General features: G+C 43.9%; 1 protein-coding gene across 2 annotated transcripts in view; it reads left to right on the plus strand.

The window, feature by feature from the left end:
- Nucleotides 1-24,947, plus strand: part of EFCAB14 (EF-hand calcium binding domain 14) — a 245,390-nt gene that overhangs the window by 102,154 nt on the left and 118,289 nt on the right. For both annotated transcript variants that reach the window (XM_069232726.1, XM_069232727.1), the window contains one exon: nt 10,017-10,208. In XM_069232726.1, coding sequence (XP_069088827.1) covers nt 10,017-10,208 — 192 coding nt within the window. The remainder of the gene's footprint in view (nt 1-10,016; nt 10,209-24,947) is intronic.

Here is a 24,947-nt window from a genome sequence, read left to right on the forward strand (position 1 = left end):
TAAATAATCAATAGCAGCGCGATTCTGCAAAGCAGCTCTTCTAATTCCCTGTACATCTAATAACAGCTCAGCTAAGGCAGCTGATGTATAGTTAATATTCTTGACTACTAAACATGCAAGTTTATTAATAACTCTGGTATTATATACTGCAAGTCCTGGCACCCCTACGATAGAACTAGCTAAACTAACATATTCTGTTTTGGACAGCAATGAAATTTCAGAATCACAGTCCGTAGGTAATTGAATAGTGTCTCTGGTATAGCGAGGGTGTAGAGCAGTATCCATAGGAAACATGAGAAAGCCTAAGCGTGACCAGGCACAAGGCCCTCCGGTTAGATTGGCTGGAATATAAGTAAAAGAAAGATTACCACAAGAAAAGAGCCAACCTTTAGGCAACTTAACATTTTGAATGTGGCTGGCAGCAGGCACCACATGTTGGCAAAACATTGAATTATTTACATTCAAACAGGTTAGGTCAGTCCGTGAGTGGCACAACGTCCGTTGTGCAGCAGTTAAATTTTTGTCTCTTTTCTCCAATTTGAGCTGAGCACATTTACCTATTTTCATAGGATCACAGGTCAATGAATAGCACACATCCCCACTTGAGATGTTAAACGTGAGTATAGATGTCATGTTCCTCCACAACCGCCTGCCCACCTCCGGGCAATGACGGCAGTACTCATAGAGTGACAGATGGGAGCGAACGTCACTCACATCCACCATTCCATCCTGGTTTGTATTGTTAAAGATGTGTAATAATACAGCAGCAGGAGTGGGCACTGCCACTAGACAAGTGGTAATCAAATCTTGAACGCTTTGCATGTTACTCATACAGAAGTGAGATATATTCAGCACTTCCTGCGCTAGATGAATCCAAACATTGTTCGTTTGATGCAGCAGCGTTGGCATCTGCGGCTGACGGTTGAATTTTTGGGCTATGAGCCCCTCCCGCTCCCCGGTGGAGTCTCCCGAACGGGCTCCATACACCACACTCATGGCACAGGCACTCCACAGGATGATCTGAAAAGAACAAAGGACAAAACACGTATTATCATTCTCGCAGATAGCATTTGTCAGCGGGAACATGTTCCCATTTGTCTTGACCAGGTCGCATAACTACCAGGACATTGTCTGGTCCAGTGGCGATGACATCAGCGGGTTGAGGAGGGTTATTTGGGGATTCAATCCACACTTTGGCCCCTGGGTTCTTGTCAGTAGATCCGAACCCTCCTTTGCCTCTCACAGTGAGAAGAGCTGGGGCGCTCCCCTTCTTAACAACACCTCCATAAACCGGCATAATGACAATTTGGGCAACGCGATCACCAGGTTGCACCACTAGGTCTGTGTCACCACTGTTCAAGAGAATGACTTTCAACTCGCCTTGGTAGTCTGCATCTATCACGCCTCCTAAAACTTGGATGCCCCTCAAGGCAAGCCCAGATCGAGGGGCGATCAGACCGTAATGCTCAGGGGGAATCTGAATTCCCACCCCAGTTTCAATCAGAGTGATGTCTCTAGGTTTCAATCGATGCATGTGTAAAGCATGTAAGTCAAGTCCTGCAGATTCTGGTGTAGCTCGATATGGGGCCAAAGCTCCTGGAGCTGTTTCCCAATACACAATGGTATTGCTCGTTGTAAACGGATTAATCTGTAAAGCAGGTGTGAGCATTCTCATGAGAGGTGTCTCAGCATTTGTAAGGGGTCGGTTGTTCAAAATTTGCAAAGCATCATACAAATTATCCCTCCACCCCTTCAGTGTCCCATCATTCAGTTTACGCAATTGTTCTTTCAGCAACCCATTCATTCTCTCAATCAGTCCCGCTGCTTGTGGGTAGTAAGGTATGTGAAAAATCCACTCAATATTGCGTTGTGCACAATAGTCCTGCACTAGTCTGCCCTTGAAGTGGCTGGCGTTATCACTTTGAATCTGGAGTGGCACTCCATAGTACAGAATCAACAGATCTAGTGTTTTCAGGGTGCTCTGTTGAGTTGCGCGCTTGCAGGGAAAGGCTATGAGATAACCAGAGTAAGTGTCTACCACGGTGCAGGCATACTGACACCCTCTGCTTACTGGCATTGGTCCAATGTAATCAATCTGCCAAATCTGTCCTGGCAATTTACCTCTACCTAGCTGGCCTCTCACCACCTGTGGGACCGGTCTGTGCTGTGCATGCTGACAAATGGGACATTCAATGATCGCTGTTTTAATCAAATCTAGGGGAAGTGTTACCGGAGGAATCTTCAACAGCCCCACCCTTGCGGCGGCTATTGATATAAATCTTTTGGAACCAAATTGATAACATCCATCTTCCAAATGTAGGGTCATCCCTTTCAAAATGTCAATTCCAATAATGTATTCGGGAATGGGCACAATCAGGACAGTGTATTCTCTCTTTGGAAGTGCCCCTATTTTCATGGGAACCATTATCTGCACTGCCGGGGTTTCTTTTCCGCCCAATCCCGTAATGGTAAAGTACTGTCCCCTGAATTTTCTTGGATTGCCATGAATCAAGGTGGCCTCCGCTCCGGTGTCAACGAGGGCTCGAACTTTTTGAACATTTCCACGTTTCCAATAAATTTCTACTTTGACATGAGGTCTGTTATCTTTGCGAGCCCATCCCTGCACCGGAGTTTGGCCTGTTTCCTAATCTATTTTCACTCTGCGCACATCAGAGTCTGCCCAAGTCAAATCTGGATACAGTTTGCGGTAATTCTCAGGGAACTCCTCCTCCCTGTCTCTGCTTCGCAACCTCTCTGAGCTTACCAGCTCCCTCTCCCACTCTCTTCCTCGAGTTTTCCCAGAACCTGTCAGTTCCCGGTCTCTCTCCCTGCTCCGGGTTCCCTCTGCGCTTCGGTGCTCTTCCTCCCAATTTCCGTCCTCTGGGGATCTCTCTCTACTGTGGGGTTTTCTCCCTCTCTCTCCCTTTTCACCCTCACGCTCCTCCCCTCCTGCCTTTCTCTGGTTCACCACTTTGTTATCCTTCTTGTTCCCTTTCCTACTCCCCTCCTTTTTATCCAAACCGCGTTTGCGGTACATTTCCCACATGTCCTTGGTGCTTATCCCATCAATTTCATTCCTGGTCACCCCATCTCGCATCAAGGCCTGAAACATGTCTCGCCTTGTCACCCTATTGTTATCAGTACGATTCTCAGACCGTGAATTCCTCTCTGGCTTAGCCCATTCTCCTAAATCACTTAACTCACGCACCGCTTCTACCACCTGAGACAATGGGTTACCTGTCTGATTAATTAACAAAGTCATGATGACATGCTTATATGCAGGAGGAGCGGCCCTAATCAGCCGGTTTCGCACAGACACACTTAAAATTCCATTCATCAAATCATGGGCATTACCCATAAAGATAGCTGTTTTCATCCCTTCTTCCTTCAATCTCTGTACTGCATCTCTCAAAGTATACCAAGGTTTATCATTAGGCGGCCAGTCTGACTCTGTCGGATACTTCTGAGCACACCCTTGCGCCGCTAGCTCTAACAAATTGGTCATGGGACCATTCCCTGGATAGGTTCTAAACTCATTTTGAATAACCGGGTCTGTACTTAACATACAAAGCCTCGGGGCGTCGCCGTGATCCAATTGGACCCCCTGGCCCCCCATATCGTGCACCCGCACCAACCACGTAAGCAATGTTTCCCCAGACCTCTGTCGAAATCTGTCTATCACATCACTTAGTTCTTGCTGTGTATAATCCTCCAGGGCATCCAACATCACCCCTCCAGGATTAGCTGGGCTATGCTGTAACTTTCGCCGATATATGGGCTGCGCACGGACAACATTCCTGCGCTCTGTCTTCTCCTGTCTAACATCTTGGCAGTCATCGCCCCCGGACCCATCTGAAAAATCAGATGTATCCCAGATGTTTCCATCCCAAAATTCAGGGTCAAAGGCTAATCCTGCCTGAGAGATAGCTAAATGCACCTTCTTTTTATTAACTTTCCCTCTTCGTTTCTTGTGTTTATATTTAGCTACGCTAACAGCCGTTCTCTCTGCAACCAGTTGGTACATTTCCAACTTATCACTTAATAATTTATTTTGACAAGCTAGCATGGTAGAGGAATTTCGGGCTTCCACTAACTCCTTCTCCAGCTGCTCGTGATCTTTTTGTAACTGTAAACATTTTTCATACAACTTTCGGTACGCAGAAAGCAAGATCCAGCCTCGCCTCCCCAACGCACAAACCTCCCTTCCCTTGTCAATCGAAACTTTCCGTAAACAAATGAGAAGATCTTCAGGTTCCACATTTAACATACACGCATTCCAATTTTCACACAAACCAGCACAACGTGACCATTCCTGAGCTAAAAGTTTATACGGGGCAGTTTCCCATCCCGGTATTTCTATGTCTGGATTTGCTACCTGAGAACCTGCTTTTGAGCTCGCTTTGATCTTATTAAGCATTTTCCCCTTTTTTTTTTTTCCGAATCCTGCCGACTACGCCAATTTGTGCTGCTTTACTCTTCAGAATATCAAAACTATGCACTTCAGGATATTTTAAGGCACAATGTAAAGCAATCACTCTCAAACACCTTCGTAAGTAGAATAATCAAGTTTATTTAAGGGGCAAGTTCTCAGCTAGCAAAACTAAACCACTCTAACATATATATATATACATCAGGAGAATAACATGAGAATAATGATAAGGATATAAGCACTGTGAATAATTGCAAGAGTAAGTGCATATAATACGAGCACACACAATATACCTCAATGCTCAATAGCATGAAAATGACTGCAAGAGTAAGTGCATATTACGCGCGCACACACAATATACTTCAATGCTCAATAGCATGAAAATGACTGCAAGAATAAGTACACATTACGCGCGCACACACAATACACTTAATAAATTGAAAAGCTTCACCGAAAAGAGCGTCTGCATCCCTCCGCCGTACACAATGCTGGGGAACCCAAATCAGCTGACACAGGGAGCCTCTGTTCGGGACAATCAGTCCTCCTGGCGTTGCGTCCAACCCAGGAGAGAGTTCCTAAACCAGCCCATCCAGGCCCCCAACTTTTATAGTATTTACTAACGCCCAGGAGTCTTTTCTAGAAAAAGACCCCCTCCTTTACAAATTGTGCAATCGGCGGTACCTTGTTCACCCTTCGAGACGTCTCCTCAGAACGGGCCAAGTTCCCAGGAGAGGACTCCAAGGTGAAGCTTGCATTCCTCCTTGTGTACAGGCGCATCCCCCTGTTGTTCTAACTGATAGCTCGTGGAATGTAAATAGCGCCCTTCGTACCAGGCAGATGGAGCGAAGTTGAGCAGAAAAACACCCCACCCTTCAGCTTGCCGAAGCTTGTGGAAAAACACAGAACAGTGCCTTACGCACCGAACCAGACTCGACAAAATGGAGTCGTGAACCAAAATGGAAGCGAAGGCCAATGAAAGCAGAGGCCAATGGTCCACACTCTGCACCACTGTTTACCTTGCACGTAGTGCTGCCGCATGCACGTAGTGTATGTAGCAATACACCATCATCAATCCCTACATATCAACTTCCTCAAAGCTTCAAGCAGTATTTCTAGCTCTGAAAGCATTTCTTCATCACCTCTCTTGCAAAGTTGTCTTAGTCCGCACAGACAACATGACAGCAATGTACTACCTTCAAAAACAAGGGGGGACACAGTCACTCCAATTATCACAACTCTCAGACAATATGTAAACAGGCTTGCCACAATCACTTTCGCCTGCTGGCAGAGTATCTCCCAGGGATGGACAACGACTTTGCAGACCTGCTCAGCAGGATACAGTCCACGTATGGGAACTCCACTTGCAAGGCCTTCAAAAATACTTCCAGAAATGGGGAACACCTCAAATAGATCTTTTTGCCCCGGCAGAAAAAACAACATGCCAAGACTTTGCATCCAGGTACCCATATCCTCCTCTACTCAAAGGGCTATTTTCCGCCTCTCCCTCTCATTCCATTTCTAGTTCAACGGGTCAGGCAGACCTCTCTCAACATGATTCTTGTAGCTCCCACATGGGTGCGGCAGCCCTGGTTCACCACACTACTGGACCTCACTGTAGTCCCCCACGAGAAACTTCCCAACAGGCCAGACCTTCTCACTCAAAACCAGGGTCACACACTCAGACGCCAAATCTCAACCTTGCAATATGGCTCCTGAGGGCATAGAGTTTGGTTACTTAGATTTGCCTGCAGAATGTATGGACATTATCAGAGAAGCTCGTAAACCCACTACCAGAGCATGTTAGTAGCAAACAAAGCTTTTCCACTTTGCAGAATGTCAACCCAAACCCATATATCCCATTAAATCTACTGTCAAAGACATTGCCTGATGCATGCTTAATCTACAAAAAGCACATTTAGTTTACACCTCCATTTGCTCACATTTCACAGCTATAGTTGCATATTTGCAAAATAGATAACATACATCCCTGTTTAGAATTCCAGTGATCAAAGCATTCATGGAAGGCCACCTATAGTGCCTCCTGCACCATCATGGAACCTTAATATTGTCCTTACCAGGCTCATGGAATCTCCTTTAGAGACACTTTACTCATGTCCTCTTCAGTACCTCTCATGGAAAGTGGCCTTTTTAGTTGCTATCACATCTGTGATGTGTTAGTGAGTTACAGGCCCTAACTCTGGAAGAACCATTCTTCCAATTTCATAGGGGTAAAGTGGTTCTTCGCACCAATCCGACGTTCCTTTCTAATGTGGTCTCTCATTTCCACATGAATCAGTCCATTGAGCTACCAGTCTTCTTTCTGCAGCCTGACTCAGTTGATGAAAGAGCCCTTCACACTCTAGATGTTAAATGTGTAAACTGTAACCTAATGACCCCATTTACATCAAAGGTCAACTTCGGACAGACTCTTTGGTTGTTGCAACAGCTCCCAAAAGAGCTAACTCGCAAACATCTGATGAGGCACCCCCACCTGATAAAGTGTAAAGAGATCGACGCTGCTGGAAAGAGAGTGGCTGCCCAGTCTGCCCATCATTGCTGGATTGCAGTTCAGTCGGTCTCCTTTCCAGGTAAGACAGGGCGCACTGGAACGAGGTGGAGGAGATACTCCAACATCTCCCAGAAGAACTAAAAAAAAGGGCATACCAAATTGCCTCCGAGAGCAAAGTAATATGGAACACAGCCATCTGCTGAGCCCTCGATTCTGCAGATACTGCAGCTAGAGAGATACATTCCAGATTTCTCTTCAGGCATACTTGGCTCAGGGTTTAAACCTGAGGTCCAACAAAACCACCTGGTCTTCCCACTTGATGGGGAACATCTTTTTGGTCCTCAAGTTGACACTCTCCTTAAAAAGATCAAGAAAGATAATAAGACAGCTAAGGCTATGGAAGCATTACAGACACCATCTTCCTGTGGCTCCTTTCGCTGCCCCTGTTATAGTGGCGACTCCAAGACCACCTCCCTTGAGACATCCACTTCATACAAAAGACATCAGACCCAAACAGCCTCGCCTAGGGGAAACTATAGATTCTCATACCATACATGGCTAACAATTGCAAAGGTAGAGTCAAAGGTGGATTTACAGAGCCATCCGCCACAACTACAAAACCCTGACTTTCCAATCATTCCCCTTCATCACATACCACCTGTTGGGGTCGACTACAAGGGTTCTTTCCCGCCTGGCGGAATATCACCTCCAACCAGTGGGACTTAGATATTATGCAATATGGTTATTGTCCAAAGCTCACTTCCACAGCTCTTAATATTCCAGCTTGCAAACACACAACATCAGCAGTTGCTCAGGGAAGAAGTACAAACACTCCTCAAGAGTCTATTCATTACACTTCCTTATTCCTAAAAAGGACGAGTTCCTGCGACCCATCCTGGACCTCAGACCCTTAAATGAATGCATTCTGTCAGAGCACTTTCACATGGTCACTCTTCAAGATGTCATTCCATTGTTACAACAGGGCGACTTCATGGCTGCACTCTACCTCAATGCCGCCTACTTTCACATTCCTATTCACCAGGCAAATCGCTGGTATCTCAGGTTTGTAATAAACAGTCAGTATTTCCAGTTCAAAGTGCTCCCTTTCGGAGTCACTACCGCCCCCAAGGTCTTCACCAAATGCCTTGCGATAGTAGATGCTTACTTGTGCAGGCAAAGCATGCATGTCTTTCCATATCTAGACAACTGGCTCATCAAAAGTGCAGCAGTTCAGGTCACTATAAACCTAATTCACCCACTAGGCTTCACAGTCCATGCCATACAATTGCACCTCCAGCCCCTTCAGATCCAATATTACTTAGGAGCAATTGTCAACTCAGAATTGGGAATAGCTTACCCAAAACTGCCAGGATACAGTCTTTCCAGGCACTGCTTCTGTACTTTCAACCAGATCAACAGGTAGCAGTGAGGGCAGTCATGCGTTTCCTCAGTAGGATGGCTTCATGAATAGCCATAGTTCCTCATCCCAGACAGAACATGCATGCTCAGCGCATCCATGGACTCAAGCGGAGCGTCAATGGGAAGATCCAGTTTTGGTCAGCCGTCAAGCTTGCCAGTGGTCAGACGCAAACAACCTGTTCAAGGGACTGCCTTTCTTAGATCCAGTTCTGCAGAGAACCATAACAGCGGGTGCCTCCCTCATGGGTTGGGGAGAACATTCCCAAGATCTAACTGGACACCCAGTCAGAGACATCTCCACATCAATAACCTGGCGTTACAAGCTGTTCACCTAGCGCTGAAAGCCTTCTTTCCTCACCTCATTGGCAAAGTAATCCTGATCGGAACGGGCAACATGACAGTTCTATATTATCGCCAAAAGCAAGGGGGGGGACTCGATCCCCTCAGCTTTCTCATTTTGCCCAGCCCATATGAAGGTGGGCCCTCAGATACAACATTCACCTGTTAGTGGAGTACCTACCGGGAGTGGACAAAGGCTTTGCAGATCTCCAGACCACCTCTTAAACTGCTTCTGTTTGTGGCTAGCAAACTTCAGCAGACATCTCTCACCCTCATTCTGGTGGCTCCCACGTGAGAAATCAGACACCTAGTCCCCAGGTCCCTCAACCTTGTGATCTAGCCCCTGATGTCCTAGAATTTGGTTACCTCAATCTTTCACAACAGTATATGGACATTCTTGAAGAGGCACACAGACCTACTGGTCGTGCCTTTTAGGCTGGTAAATGAAAAAGATTTGTTCACCATTGCATTCCAAATACGTGAAGCCCCTAAGAGCTAGGTTAGAGGACAATGTCTGCTTTATTTCATCAGCATACTTCTAGTTTAACTTTTGCATCTATAAGGCTACACCTAGCGGCAGTGGCTACATATTTACAAAATAGGCAACGCACTTCTCTATTTAGGATTCTATTCGTCAAAGCCTTTTTTGAGGGGCTAAGGGAGTTACCACCAAGCTACTTAAATATTGTATTAACAAGATTAGTTGACCCTTCATTTGAACCCCTCCACTCATGCCTCTGCAAGTTTTTATTTTGGAAGGTAACATTCCTGGTCGCCATCGCTTCACTCAGATATGTCAGTGAGTTTCAGGAATAAACTTTAGAAGAGCCTTCTCCCAAATACATAGGCATAGGATTGTACTTCGTACAAACCCTAAATTTCTCCAAAGTGGCTTCACAATTCCACCTTGATCAGTCTGTTGAACTGCCTGTCTTTTTCCCCCAACCTGACATAGTTGCAGAAAGGGCTCTGCATATGTTATATGTAAAACAAGCTCAGACTGGAAGTTTTATTTAGAAAACGCTGTGGTTGAGAATTGCTGCCTGTTTCTATTTCTTTACCTCGCTGAGCAGCAAGTGAATCCAGGCAAAAAAGCAGTATTTTGTTGCTTGTTACCCATTTTAGGGACATGCATGTCATTTGTTACTTGGTTTACCAATTTTGCATTAATTATTTTTTATTTCAGAGAATTTTGGGGTCATTATTACCATACAAATATGCTGCTGTTGAGGAAGACGGTCTCAAATAATAATTTGAATAAATACAAACCCAATTTAAATGGACTGATCTCCATTTCCAAGTGTTCTGTCTTCTTTGCAGGATGTCCTGGCCTTTCACAACTCGTTGGATGAACTCAATGAAACAATTGCGTTGTTTCAAAAACAAAATGATCTTAAACTACACACCTTGGAGACTGCAATGGGCAATGTAAGCCAAAGAGTCACTCTGTTGGAAACAGAGTTGCCCATCATCACAAGGCTGGAAAAAAGAGACAATCTATCTACAGGCATGGTAGGAAATTATTTTATTTTTGGGTTTATGTAACGCTAATGACGGCTTTATGAATTTCATTGTTTTACTGCCCTTTGATTTCATTTTTTAATCAGACAGCATGGTAAAATTAATTGGTATCAGCATTTCCCATTTTACTTTTCCGATGGATACTTCAACCTTGTGAATATTCCCCTGGTGTCAGGCATATCCAGAAGCTTTCAAGCAGTACTCTTGCATGCCAGTAGGTGGTGTTGTGCTGCTTCGTGCCAAGTTTATTCCACTTTGGAGGTGATAAGCAAAGCCACATATTAACGCTACCCAGGTGCTTTGATGTCAGTTCTTTTCTTTCAGCACCTTCAGACTCAAGTCTGGAGCTACTACTTGGTCTCTTGAGATTTTTTTCTTCCTCTCAAGCTCTTTAAAATCCTGTGTGCAAGGGAAAATGTCACCTCCGAAACAGAGTTCAAGCCATGTAGAAACTGTTGCAAATAAATGTTTTTGACATATCCCCATGAAGTTTAACTATGGTTCCTGGGACAAGACCCCAGGGCCTGCGACAGCTGTGCCCAGATGAATTAGAAGGCCAAATGGGACCGCAGGGTGAAACCTAACATTGTCCAAAGACTCCATACCGTGACTGATCAAGGTTGAAAGGAAGGTGGCGTTCCTGCTCTGTCGTTCATGCAGCAGCTGTTGCTGCGGTCGAAGTCATTGGGTGAATTAAAAAAGAAGCGTAAGAAGTCCAAGCATGACTCTGCCCCTTCCAGCCACTCTTGAACGCTATAGAGAGCGTGATGGCGTCAGCGTTTCTCTAGGTCTTGCTCCGCATTCCCATGTCAATCTGTGATGCTGCAGTAAGTGGGGACCTTTCGTGGGGCCATGCTGCACCTCTTCAACACTTTACTGACGCCCTCTGGTGCTTCCTGATCCCAAAGATATGCGAAGGCCTCCAGTCTGACTTCCACAGGCAGGTCCAACCTTTGCGCAGTCTGTGCCCTCCGAACCTGCTTCAGGTTTTACATCCGCTTCTGTGCCGTCTTTGATTCCAGCTCCACCATTTTGCATTGATGCCGGTATAGAAGAGATGGTGGCACAACCCATCGTGCATTCTGACTCCGACTCAAACTCATCTCAACAGAGGACTCATTCGGATCCTGTTGGGAAAAGCCATCCAGCCACCCCACTGTTTAAATACCTTGCCTTTATCACGTGGCAGCACCCAGAAATTCCACGGTATTTTTAGCCCCAACACACAATGACAATTTTGTTTAAGGGGATGAATTTGCTCCCCAGCACCAGAAAGACAGTTGGTATAAGTAACTGCAGGATGACTGTGGCCTGGACACCTCTGTAGATACCATCCTCCTGGGCCTTCAACAGAAGAATGTGCCTCCTTCACTGTTGCTGATGTAGAGGGTGGCAGGAGTATTTGTCCTTTAGTTAACCACCATCGAGGTGAAGACTAATGTCTTCACAGAGATCATTCAATTGGGCCAAACACATGTTGAACCTTTCTTGCTCTTCAACAAAACGCTCATGGTTACCCTTCCCGGCACTTGGGCAGAAACAGTGCTCTGGACCTCTGGTGTGTGGGCAAATAGCTTGTCACTATAGCCCAGCACCAGACGACCCCCCCCCCCCTCCCCCAACTTAATCACACAGCGTCTTGCACCTGAGAGCTAGGTGGGTAGGTGCCCACAAGTAAGAAACCTGAAAGCCTTTTCCACTACCCCACCTGATCTTGAATTAAAGTGCATTGAGACCTTTGGCAAGCACATCATAAAGATAACACAACAAAGATATTCTTCTTCTCTTTTTTTTATTTATGCTTCAAGTACACGGCACCTCCAGCAGAGCTCCTCCCTTCAGCTCTTTCTCCTCTTCTTCCCCAGTCTCCTACATTCCATATCTGACATCATAGAACCTAAACATTCCATCCCACTCCCAGATTCACAAGACATCTTCACACATCTTTCCCCTTATAATGTTGAATTATACTATAAATAAAATTAAAAAAAACGTTATACTTTAATACCGTACACCTATGCCATATTACATAAATCACATAATGGAAATGCATCAACATTTAACTTTACACACATTCCCTAAACTCCACACCGACCCATTTTCAAGGATCACTACATTATGTTTGGTTTCTTTTACTTTATGAGGAGTTGAGTACTTACTTTCCCCTTTTTGGGCTATATTTGCCTTCTTCATGACGACCCAATCACCCACCTGTATGTGGCATTGTTTGGCACCCATTATCCTATTATAATACATAGCAGCTTCTCTTTTTTTCCATTCAAATTTCTTCCTCACAAGCTCACGATCCACCATCACCCTTACTTCCTCCCTTAGCCACACGGGACACTCTTTCACTCCAGGCTCCCTACCTTTCAAGGACACAAACGGTGACACTCCTGTAACTGAATGAGGGGTCGGCCTGAGCGCCCATATATTTTTTTTTAACTCGCGCATCCACGGAAGATGACAACTGAATATTTTCCATTACAATTCGATTCACCCTCTCAACTAATCAATTAGTTTTCGGATGGAACAAAGCGACCTTTTCATGAGTTATTCCCATCCTAGCCAAGTAGTCAGTCATCTCTCTAGAGACAAATTGCAAACCGTTATCAGACACAATCGTCTTAGGAATACCTTCCTCAACAAAAGCTTCTTCAAAAAAATCAATAACATTTGACTTAGTCACCTGCCCTACCGCTTTGATCAAAAACCATTTTGAGTGATAGTCCACTAAAACTATTATGTACTTGCTCCTCTCACCAAGTTTTCTTATAGGACCTATAAAATCTATAGCCAACTTCTCCCAAGGTTTGCTTGGAAATGGCACTGCCCGCAGAGGAGGGTGCCGCACAACTTTAGTCTTATCACTATTTGCACACGCCGTACAATTACTTACAATTTCCTCCACCTCCCGATCCATTCCTGACCAAAAGGATTGTCTTACTTTCCTCAATCCTAATTATGTGTTTACAAACCCCAACCAGCGGAATTAACTGTTCTCTTCTCATCAATCTGCCACCTTGTAAACTCAATTGATCTTTAACTTTAAAATAGCTAGACCACTCACCCTTCAATACATCCTCATCCTTCCAAACAAGCACAACTTTCTCCTCTACCTCATCCATGATTAAATCTTCTCTTCTAGCAAGTTCCCATTCTTCAACACTAACCGCTACACTTCCCACAACTTCTCCAATTTCCTGCACTACAGTATCTTCCTCCTCTCTTTCTCCTACTTCCACTGGCATTCTTGATAAACAATCCACCACTACATTCTTCTTACCTCATAAAAATTCAGTTTGGAAATTGTAACCCATTACCGTTTACAACCATCTCGATATTCGTGGAGTGATACTTCCTGCCAAACCCTTACCACCTTTGACGATATATGTCAAGGGCTTGTGATCTGTTCTCAAGTTAAAAGGTATACCCCACACGTAAAACTTAAAATGATTGATCCCCCAGCAACATGCCAAGGCTTCTCTCTCAATAACCGAATATGACATGTCCGCACCTTGCAATCTTCTAGAAGCAAATCCTACTACATACTCCGCCCCGTCCTTGACTTGTGTTAGAACTGCACCTATGCCCACCTTGCTGGCATCCGTAGTAATATAAGTTTTCGCTGTCACGTCGAAATGTCCTAATGTGGGCGCATGCACAATGCATCTCTTGATATTACTAAAAGCAGACTCACATTGCTCATCCCATACATACTCTACATTTTTCTTCATTAGTCTCCTCCAGGGTTCCACCACTTCAGAGAAATTCTTTAAAAATTTTGAACAATATTCCGCCAAACCAAGAAACGATTTCAGTTCATCCTTACTACTAGGTACTGGAGCATTTTCAATTGCAGTTACAATACTCTTCTTTGGTTTAATTCCTTCACCACTCACAACATGTCCCAAATACGTTACCTCACGTTGTCTAATTTTACACTTTTCCATTTTTATGGTTAAGCCATATTCAAGTCTACTCATCACTTCCTCAAACAACAAGTCATGCTCGGTTTCATTCCTCCCCACAATCATTATGTCATCTTGAAAGCATAGCACACGTTTCATATCTCCAAAAATATTTGTCATCACTCTCTGGAAAACGGAGGATGCCGAGGCCAGATCAAAAGGCATGCTTCTATAACAGAACACCCCCAATGGCTTAGCAAAAGAGGTTAAGTGTCTGGAATGCTCATGCAGCTCCACTTGATGATACGCGGATGACATATCCAGGACACTGAATACCTTTCCCTTCCATGGTTAGCATTTCAGAAATATTAGGGAGTGGTTGTTTGTCAACCCATATGTTTTTATTCAAGTCTCTAAGGTCAATGCATAAACACATTTTTCCTCCATCCTTTGATGCCACTACAATTGGCGCTAGCCACTCTGAAGCTTCAATAGGTTCATTAATGCCCTCATACAATAATTTGTCCAATGGGTCCCTCATCATGTAGGGAATTTGCGGCCTTTATGAACTACAGGTTTAGCATTGTCGTTCAATATAATCTTATGTGAAAATCCTTTCAATAAATCTAACTTGGTAGAAAATACTTTTGGATATTTTTCAAACAAATCTTGTCGAAGTACCTCACTAATTTCCTCGTTAACTTCAGTTAACATCACTGGTTCCTTCGCATTAGGATTTAAAATTATGCCCAGGTCCTTTTGATGACGCCACCCTAATAAGTCTGTCCCATAATCAGTAATATACACCCTTCCATAGACAGCCCTATTCTTGAAGGTAATCATCATCCATTTCATTCCCGGAATTTCTATTAGTTGTCCAGCATAACTCACAGCTTTGATATCTGGTTCATCAAGTTGAGAATTTTGTGCATTTGGCCATTTCGATTGAAACGTCACTTTAGAAACAAGTGTGAACAAGCTCCCAGAATCTTATCAGTACATTGACAGACACATTGTTCAGACTTAATTGAGCATGCAGTTTTTTCAATTCATCAGTACTTTCAATTCTTATTTGCGTCTTCTCCCTTTTTGAACCACCCACACATTGAACACCCGACATACTGTCCAGAGATTCTCCATTCACAGTCAAGACTATCTCACAAACCTTCTAGTCCATATCTTTGGTTTCTTGATCAACTACATGAATTTTATTACCACCACTCATCTCCGATTTGAATCTACACACTTTAGCAAAATGCCCTCTTTTTCCACAGCTTCTACATAATGCATTTCTTGTTGCACACATTTTACTAGATGCAATATGTCCCGAGCCCTACACCGGTAGCATTTACTCTCTCTCCAATCAATTTTTCTCTGGCCCTCGGTTCCCTCATTTTTCGTTTTTCCTCCTTCTACACTCGGTTCACTCCTTCTATCCCTCTTATTTTTGTTCAAATCAGACTTATTTCTTTATCTCTTCAACAGTACAGTATGTTCCTTGCGACGGCTTATCAAATTCTTGCAACCACATGGCTGCATGTTCCATTCTTTTTGCAGTCTGTATGGCTTCTTCCAAGGACGGATCCTTAATCAACAGTTTTTCTCTTATCTTTTTTTCATAAGAACATCTCACAATTTGATCTCTTATTAATGAGTCAGTCAATTGTTCAAAAAGGCACGATTTCAGTCCCTGTGTGTGAGGGAACACCTGCAAGAGTAGAGGTGCCCCTACAAAAGACTATAGGTGGTACATCCTTCTCCGTTCAAGCAGCCAAACTATGGAATACATTACCCCCAACTATAAGAGCCACAGATAACTTTCTTGTCTTCAGAAAACTACTCAGGATTTGTCTCTTTCCTTCATAACCACTATATTTAAACACCTATGGACTGCACATGCCTATGTTGATAAATATTGTTTTCTGATTATGTGTATATTTTTAGTTATGTATAGTTCTTTAGAAAATATGTATCGCTACTATGTCATAACAATAAAATACACACACACTCTTTAAACCTGTTTGACTAAGTATACTTACCCATGGTTCTAATTATGTATTGTATGTGTGTGTATCATGTGTTTGTACATATGTGTGTGTGTGTATATATATGTATGTGTATATGTTGTTTCTGTGCTTGGCATGTTCATGGGTCATTGCATGGCTCCTGGGTGGGTTGTTATACTAGATATCTATGAATTCCTACTCTCAACTTATCACACTTACCTACCCATCATCATCATGTCATATCTCTATCAAACTATCCTCCATTCCCACTCTGACCCATCCCAAATCCTTTCTACTACTTTCATCTCCTAAATAACTCTGCCTAAGCTCTTCCCTCCGCTTCCACATCTAACTCACCAAACCTCACTCTACTACCGTGACCTCCCACACAACCCTACTAAATTCTCCCTCATTTATCTCACCCTGCTACTATGCTCTCCCTAACCCTTCCACATACTCTTTCCTCCTCCATCCCACTTTACCCATCCCAAGCCTTTGGGTTGAGTAAATGAAGGATATACTCCCAATTTACACTTCTGGATTTCTTTCCTCCTCCAACCCTCCATTACTCCAGTCAATCTAACTAACAAACTCTCATATCTGCGGCTCAAAATAACTCATAATACTAAAACTGTACTCATTATTTCCCGATACTAATCCATCACTAATTCTTGTTGGGTTCCAGAGTCGCGTGCTACTCACTGAAAAGCGCTCTTTTACCTAAATAATATAATAAATACAAAAAACGAACACAATTAATTAAAATAAAAAATGTATATAATCATTTATTATAACAAGCTAAAAAAAATAACTAACATAGTAAACTCCTTTTAGTCTTCTTTTTATTACTATTTCCTGGTATTATTCGTAGTCCTCTTTCCATCTCCACTTCCTTGTTTCACTTCCTGGATAATAAAGCTCGTATTTCATCAGGTACTGTGCTGTTGTTTTAACTTGGTTAATGCAGGCATTAATTTCATGTAATTTTCTAGCTGCGTGACATTTAAAGTATTTGTTTGATCCTTTCTTCTTGTATAAGCCGTGCCCCGTTGTGCGGCCGCACTCGAGCACACGTAACGCTGTCACACGGGTGCTCTCGAGCGTATGGTAGTTTCACACACCGCGCTCGAGTGCATGGCAGCCGTTGCCACAACAGCGTGGCTGCGCTACTCTGCAACGCAAAGCTCACGCGCGGAGAGCTGTCGGCTGCGCTTTGTTGTTTATAAAAAAAAAAAAAAAAAAAAAACAGCTCGCTGTTTTAAAATGAGCACTTAGATAAAAGCGCATCTAAAAAGTTTTACTTTGTCGGGCATCCAAAACATTTCCGTTGTAGCTTGTCAAAACAAAGCAGCGCTGCACGTGTTTTCAAAAATATAATAATACATTCAAAAGTGAACGTTTATGATTGATGATCCTCAATAATGTCATTAGGATTTCAATAAAGTATCCCAAGCACACCAAGCTATAGCCACTAAATAGACTTGCCTTCGATCTTCAGGTTCAACGGTTTCAGTGTAGACTTGGAAGGACAATATTTCCAGGGGTGGAGGTGTCCCTTGCAATTAATCTGCCCCCTGCGCAGACTGTTTCCTCGTCGCCAGTATAATGATAACACAGCAAAGATATTCTTCTTTTTCTTTATTTATGCTTCAAGTACACAATACCTCCAGCAGAGCTCCTCCCTTCAGCTCTCTTTCTCCTCTTCTTCCCCAGTCTCCTACATTCAATATCTGACATCATAGAACCTAAACATTCCATCCCACTCCAAGATTCACAAGACCTCTTCACACACACGTTCTCATCCCTGAGACTTGTGCTCCGTGAATGACAGCGGTCTCCTAGTCCAATACACTCATGCCGTATGAGACAGTGCCTAGGTTCTACCAGAAGTTCCAGACTAACTTCAGACGTCTCTAACCCAAGCTTTGAAACAATGTAATGCAGCAAAGTTTGTCATTCACTGCAGGCTGTACACAATTGTCTGGGTCAGGTAAATGACATATTTGTAGAACTTTGGCACCACGCATAGATGAAGTCCATGGGCTTCTGCCTGGGTATCCAGACATCCTTAATGGGCAGGCAGTTTGATGGCTGTGACCTTTTTTGCCGAGAAAGTGGACTCCGACCTGGAATGGATAAAGAAAATGAGGGACATGGCACATTCCTTGGGTCTCTTTGCTGCCACCAGGCAATTCCATCAGCAGTTTTGCCCCCTTCATGTCTATGGCAGCAGCTTCCAGTGTGTTTAGCGCCAGACCACACCTCAAGCCCAACCTGCCTCCCACCAGGCAATTCCATCAGCAATTTTGCCTCCCATCCCTTTCATAGCTTAGCATGTTGCTCACAAAGTTAATGCCAAAGGCATCAGAGACAGCATGCAACTCAGTTCCGCGCCCCTCCAGCTTCAAACCCACTTTAGAGTGTCCTTCCTGGCACACAGCCAACCTAGGGAAGACAGGATCTAATATTTTCTTCAGGAGTGGCAAGCAATCACTTCAGACAAGTGAGTCATCCACATTATCCAGTATCTTCCATCACTAGAATGGCTGGCGGAGGACCATTTGTCTGTCTTGCAGAAGTAGTAGGAACTGGGTGTTACCCCATCTGCTTTCCCGACACTGAAGAATGGGAGCTTTGACTCTGTTTTCAATCTCTACCCTGTCAGTGCTTTCCTCTGGAAGGAGAAATTCAAAATGCTTACACTGGGCTAGGGCTGGTCTGCCCTCAAACCCTGAGACTGGATGGTGGTGTTGGTTCTGGAGGGTACCTATTTTCTTATCCCTACCCTGCCGGCCAATCTGTGCTACCCGGGGTTCATGAAGAGACAGCACCATTTTCAGTACTCTGTGCTCCTCTTTAGTCTCACCAGTGCCCCACAGGTGTTCATAAAAGTGATGGTAACGGTAACAGCACACCTTCAGAGGTCAGGGGTGTCTATCTTTCCATACATCGGTACCTGGCTGTTGAACGTGGGCTTGCCTCAGGCAGTTGTTAACCACCTCCACACTACTGCAATTTTGGATACATTCTGGATACAGTTTGGTTTCATTCCTCTTTCCCGGGAAAGAGTCCAGGCAGGACCTTCAAAGTATAATCCAGATCTTCCCTTCTCAGTCATGGATTTCAGTGAGTTTGATTCTTAGGCTGTCAGGACTGCCGGCCTCCAAACGTCCTGCGTGTCAAGCAAGCCAGGTGACATTTGCAGACTCTGCAGTGAAATCTGAAGTCTCAGTGGGCCTAACATCAATGGGATCTCTCTGACCATGTTCAGATTTTGGAGGAGATAGCAAAGAATCTGCTGTGGTTGTTGCTGGACCACAGTTGGGTCAGCGACAGACCCCTCTCCCTTCCCTACCAAGAACTGACAGTGGTGACCAGTGCACCACTTCTGGATTGAGTTGGAGATCAGACACACCTATTTTCTGGCAGAATTCTAGCTACATGTCATCCTTCTGTAGCTGAGGTCCATCTGCTTGGCATTGAAAGCTTTCTTCTATCCATCAAGGGGAGGCTGGTCACAGACAACACCCCTGCTATGTGGTACTGCAACAAACAGGGTGGGGGTCACAGAACCTGTGCCAGGTGGCCCTCTCCAGGCTAAGCTATCTGACAAGGATTTGCTCTGGACAGTACTTTCTGGCCATTTCAGCTTTTTTGTGGTTGCTCGATTAGCCTTCAGTGTTTACATCTCCATTCATTTATGTACTTTTTGAAAGGTTTACAAAATGTGTTTATTCCCTCTCCCTTTATCATGCCACAGTGGCCTTACAATTCTGAAGTGAAATCCCTTTGAGCTGCTTTACAGCTGCTGTTTGTGTCTTCTCATCCTCAGAACAATGTTCCTCGTCAAGATAATATTGGTGTGGCATGGCGTGTGAGTGAGCGCCAACCTCTGTAAACCCGCTGTACACTACCTTGTTTCCAGACAAGCAGGTTTTGCAAACATGGGAAGTACCACATTGGTCACAACATCACCTTGCTGTCGTTCTTTGCTCTGCCTTACCCCTTTGAGGAGGAGGAGAGACTCCATTACTTGGACCCCAAGAGCTTTGAGTTTTACATGGATCGTACCAAAGAACACAGAGTATCCAATCAGTTATTTGTGGGGGATCTCTGCAGCGAAAAAAGGCAACACTGTGCAAAAGAGAACCATCTCTCATTCATCATGCACTGCATTAAGATCTGCTATGCATAGACTACCGAGCAGCATATGAAAGGACAGTGTGCTCATTTGTCGGACAGCAACACGGGCATTCCTTCATATGTTCACTAACCACAGTCCGGTTTGACAAGGGGCATTTTTCCTGCTCAGTCCTGCAAGACTTTCTGGTTTGAGTCCATCCACAGACCATCACCGAATAGGTACCGATTTAATATCTATTCAAAAGGTGAGTAATTTATGGCTAGGAGTCTGTGTCAGAAAAGCAAATTACTTACCTTTTGGAAATGCTCTTTTTGATAGAGACTCTATCTGGCGATTCTTCCCATCCCCCCGTTCTGTGATTGAACTCTGTCCATCAATTGGATTACAGACCAATTTGCTTTTTGGGCTTTGCGTCTGGGGAGTGGGCACTCTCAAAAACAACTGATGTCAGTGCATGGGAATGGTGCCTACATTTAGTTATGTGCTCTGTATGTCATTTCCGGAGTGGAAGGGCTTTGGTGCTGAGACACACAGCACCACCTACTGACACATAGAGGTACTGCTGAACAAATTCCAGATCCCATCTGATGCCTATAAAAAAGGTGAGGAATTTGTTGCTAGATAGTCTCTACCAGGAAGAACATTACCAAAGGTAAGTAACTTGTTCATTAGGCAAAGGTGTGTGTGCAGACTTTCATAGCATAGGTGATGACTTGCAGCCTTGCAGTCAGAAATGCCGCTTCAGATGTGCACTATCCACAGTGAGCAAAAGTTAGCTGTGAATACATCTAAATGGGACTACATTTGAGACCCATCCCTATAGTTCTTTAAGCCACCTAAATAATAAAAAGGTGTGAAGTGAAGTTGGGTAATAGAGATTTTTTAGAGGAGGTATGGATAAGCAAGAGTGGGTGCTCTAGCAGTTACCTATCAGGCAGTTGATAGCAAAATATGTTGAAGACACTCTTTAGTGATCCCTTGAGCTTGAGAGTTAGGAAAGCTGCACTCACTGTGAGATTCAACACTAGGAAAGTAAGGATTGTAATAGAGAAGCAAGGAGCTGTTGTGATGTTGATATAGAGCAGCTCTGAGTAGCACTGTGTATTGGGAGGATACAGGGCCATAGAGGTGTCAATGTGGGAAATGGAACTCGACAGTGAAGTGAGAAAGGATGTCTACTGCTCATTGTGCCATTAAAAAGCATATGTTGCAGATAGGGGTGTGCAAATTTGTGAAGGTGGTAGACTCGCAAATCACATGCATTACTTTTTATCTTGTGAAACTTGCTAATTAAGACATAATTAACAGGGTGAGTCTTTATAGTGCTCACGCAACACCTTTGGAAGTGTTGCAAGAGCACTATTCTGAGTGAAAGCAGGGATGTAAAATGCACACTAGCACCCATTATTTCAAACCTTTCTTTGGGTAAGAACCTCAACCGAACTCCCTTGAGGGAGGAATACTCACTAAAAGAAATCCAATTTTGGTCATTGTCCATGAAAGCAGTTTGCGGCGCAAGTGAAGGAAGTCAGTAGCAACCTCCTAAGATGTTTTAGGCAACTCCACTTACTTTAGTTTTTGTACAAACTGAGCACTAAAGAAACAACTTTGTGTAAGGTCCCAAATAAGTAATGAGGACACGATCTCCCCCTGTAGCAAGGCAGTACTTAATTTGCAAAAGAACGAGTGCTGGTGGCCAAAGTTCTGCTCAGAAGCCCACATCTAACACTATCAAATGTAAGTGCCCCGAATACTAAGGCTGCGAAGTCTTCAGTCCACCTCATGCCACTTTAATCCACTATCAGACATCCCTTCCCTCGCTATTGCAGTATCCTGCTCTCTCTTGGTTTTGTCGTTTTCAATCTTTCTCTTCTTCCTTTCCCTTTTGAGTTTTTCTCTCTCTTGCCCTCAGAAAATGCTCGATCAGGAAAAATAAGGGCTGGTCCACAAAAATGAAGTTGGTGGCCCCCCCTGACAACTTCTCAAATTAAGCACTGTAGCAAGGAAGAAATGAAGCTCAAATGTTGGTGTGTCAATCCACAGATAACACTCTGCTGCTACTCTATGATATTTCTAACTGCTCACCCACACAACTAGAAAAGAGCATTTGGGGCGTCATTTGTGCCTCTGTAAAGAGTCCAAGCAAACCCCAAAGGAATTACACAGTGTACCTCTTTTTTGGTCCACTATATAGAGCCAGCTTCCTACATTGATAGTACAGCGGTGGAATAGAAGACTCTGCATGCACTGTACTACTCTGTGTTGTGATTTCACAAAGGAATCCACAATTGCCTTTATCCAGAAACAATTTATCCCCAATTTTAAGTTTTTCTAAATTATTAAAAATTAACTGTAGGGACCTTGTGTTAAGCCCTCCTGTGTAAACCTTTTAGAAATTAAAAATAATTTAGCTAGTTAGGTGTTTTTAGAAGTATACTTAGAATTATAAGTTTCTAATAAGGTCCAAACTGCTTTAAAACCATGACTGAGGCAGCAGGTCGATCTTAGGAGCTCAACCTGGGCCCCTACAAAAGTCTTACGTTGGTCCAACTTAAGGCCCTGGGGTCTAAACCTTTAAAGATCTGCAAGGGCTGCTTGCAGAAAATAATTGTGCCTTGGCAGAAAAAGGAAACCCCCAATAGAGAATAGGATGTTGAGAAGGAGGATGATTCCCTCAACAATCCTACTGATTGTAACACCACTGGTAGCACGTCTGACAGTACCCCAGATGATGCAGATAGTGAAGATGTTGATCTTCAGAAACTAGCTAAGAGGATAGTATTGGAAGCCAAACTTTTAGCCATAGAAAAAGAAAGGATTGAGATGGGCCTAGGACCCATCTCCGGTGACGGCAACAACTCAAGTAGGGAGAAGGAAGTAGCTTTTGACCCTAAAATCACCAAAGGGATTTTCCCCAAATATGAGAAAGGAGATATCCTCACCAAATGGTTTACAGCCTTTGAGGGGGCTTGTGGAATGAGGAAATTCAACCAAATGTATTTGGGCTGTCTGCTCTGGGAGCTGTTTTGAGGAAAGTGCAGGGATAGGCTCCTGGCACCATATGACACAGATGCTGAGTCCTGTATCCTCATGAAGGAAGCCCTGATCGAGGGCTTTGGTCTCCCCACTGAGAAATATAGAATCCGGTTTAAGAAGACAAAAAAAATCCAGAGTCGATCCTGGGTTGATTTTGTTGACTTTTCAGTGAAAACACTAGGTGGTTGGCTAAATGGAATCCAGGCGCACGATTATGATGGGCTTTATAATTTGTTTATGAAGGAACGTCTGTTAAGTAACTGTTTCCTAAATGTTACGTCAGTATCTGGTGGACCTGGGGTTAGTCGGTCCCCAGGAGTTGGCAAGGAAGGCTGATCATTGGGTAAAAACTTGAGTGTCCAAAAAGAGTCATGGAGAGGTGACCAAAAGAAAGAGGTTATGAAACCTCCTAGCTTTCTCTTTCACTTTATCAGAGACACTGGTTCCTTGCATTTTCTAGTTTTGCATTTGGAAAGCTGATTCTTTCACTTCTGTTAGAACAGAATGGGCACCTGAGTGAAGTGTCCTGACTAACAGGTGGAAGGGAGACAAGAGGTATAGACTGGGGTTTTTTGTGTGTGCTTTAAAAAGGATGTGCACAAAGCTCTTGCATTACACTTGTGTCTATACTATCAACTGACACAAATCTACCTAGCAATAATGTGCAATACAATTGCAGACTCTGTAGGGAGGCGTAAACATGGTGGTTGAAGAGTAGTTATTTTTTTATTATGTACAGACCTATCTGAATAAACAACTTTGCCTCAGACCCTATAGGATTAGATTCTATCTAGCTCTCATCTTTGATTTTCACAGACTTACTCTGAGATGTTATGTAGCTCTTGGTATAGTTTTTTTGGGGGGTTATTTAGATATATTTCCTAAGAGTATGTAGGAAACTGGGATTTGTTTGCAGTAGTCCTCCCCACTTTTTGACGGGTATTTTATGCAACTTTGCCTGAGGTGCAATGGGTTCCTGCTAACCAGGTCCCCAGTGCCAGTGTTCCTTCCCCAAAAACAAGACAAATGATCACTTGATCCCCAGTTGACAAGGTCCTTAGCATCTCTGTAAGTCCCTAGTAAGTGGTACCTCTGGTAACAAACGCATAGGTATTAGAGGGTCCCCTAAGCGCTGTGCCACTTTAAGGGACCCAGCACCAAACCCATACAGACTGCCATTGCAGGCTGTGTGACAAGGTTCTCCAAAAAGTGAAAGCACAACATAACACACCCTTGTGTGCCATGCACCCTAACACTGCCTTTTATATATTTGTAAATCATCCCTACTGTAGGCCTTACAGCCCTAAGGCAGGGTGCATTATATTACAGGTGAGGACATACCTGCCTGAGCTGAAATGCCCCTACTATGTCTGTCGATTCTTAGAATAGTATGTGATCAGGAAGCCATTCAAGCACATGCTGGACACTGGTCGATACAAGTTCCTCAGCTACATTAAGGCTTCACTGAAACCAGGGATGTTTGGTATCAAACATCTCATATTAATAAACCCTCATTAATGGATTTCTCAATTCATGCACCCAGAGGGCACTTGAGAGGTGCTGCCTTGAAAAAAACAAAACTGCCAACTACTGGCTACCAGCAGCCACGTTTCTGACCCCCAAGGGTATGAGC

This window comes from Pleurodeles waltl, chromosome 4_2, assembly GCF_031143425.1.
Source record: "Pleurodeles waltl isolate 20211129_DDA chromosome 4_2, aPleWal1.hap1.20221129, whole genome shotgun sequence".
Classification (NCBI taxonomy): Eukaryota; Metazoa; Chordata; class Amphibia; order Caudata; family Salamandridae; genus Pleurodeles; species Pleurodeles waltl.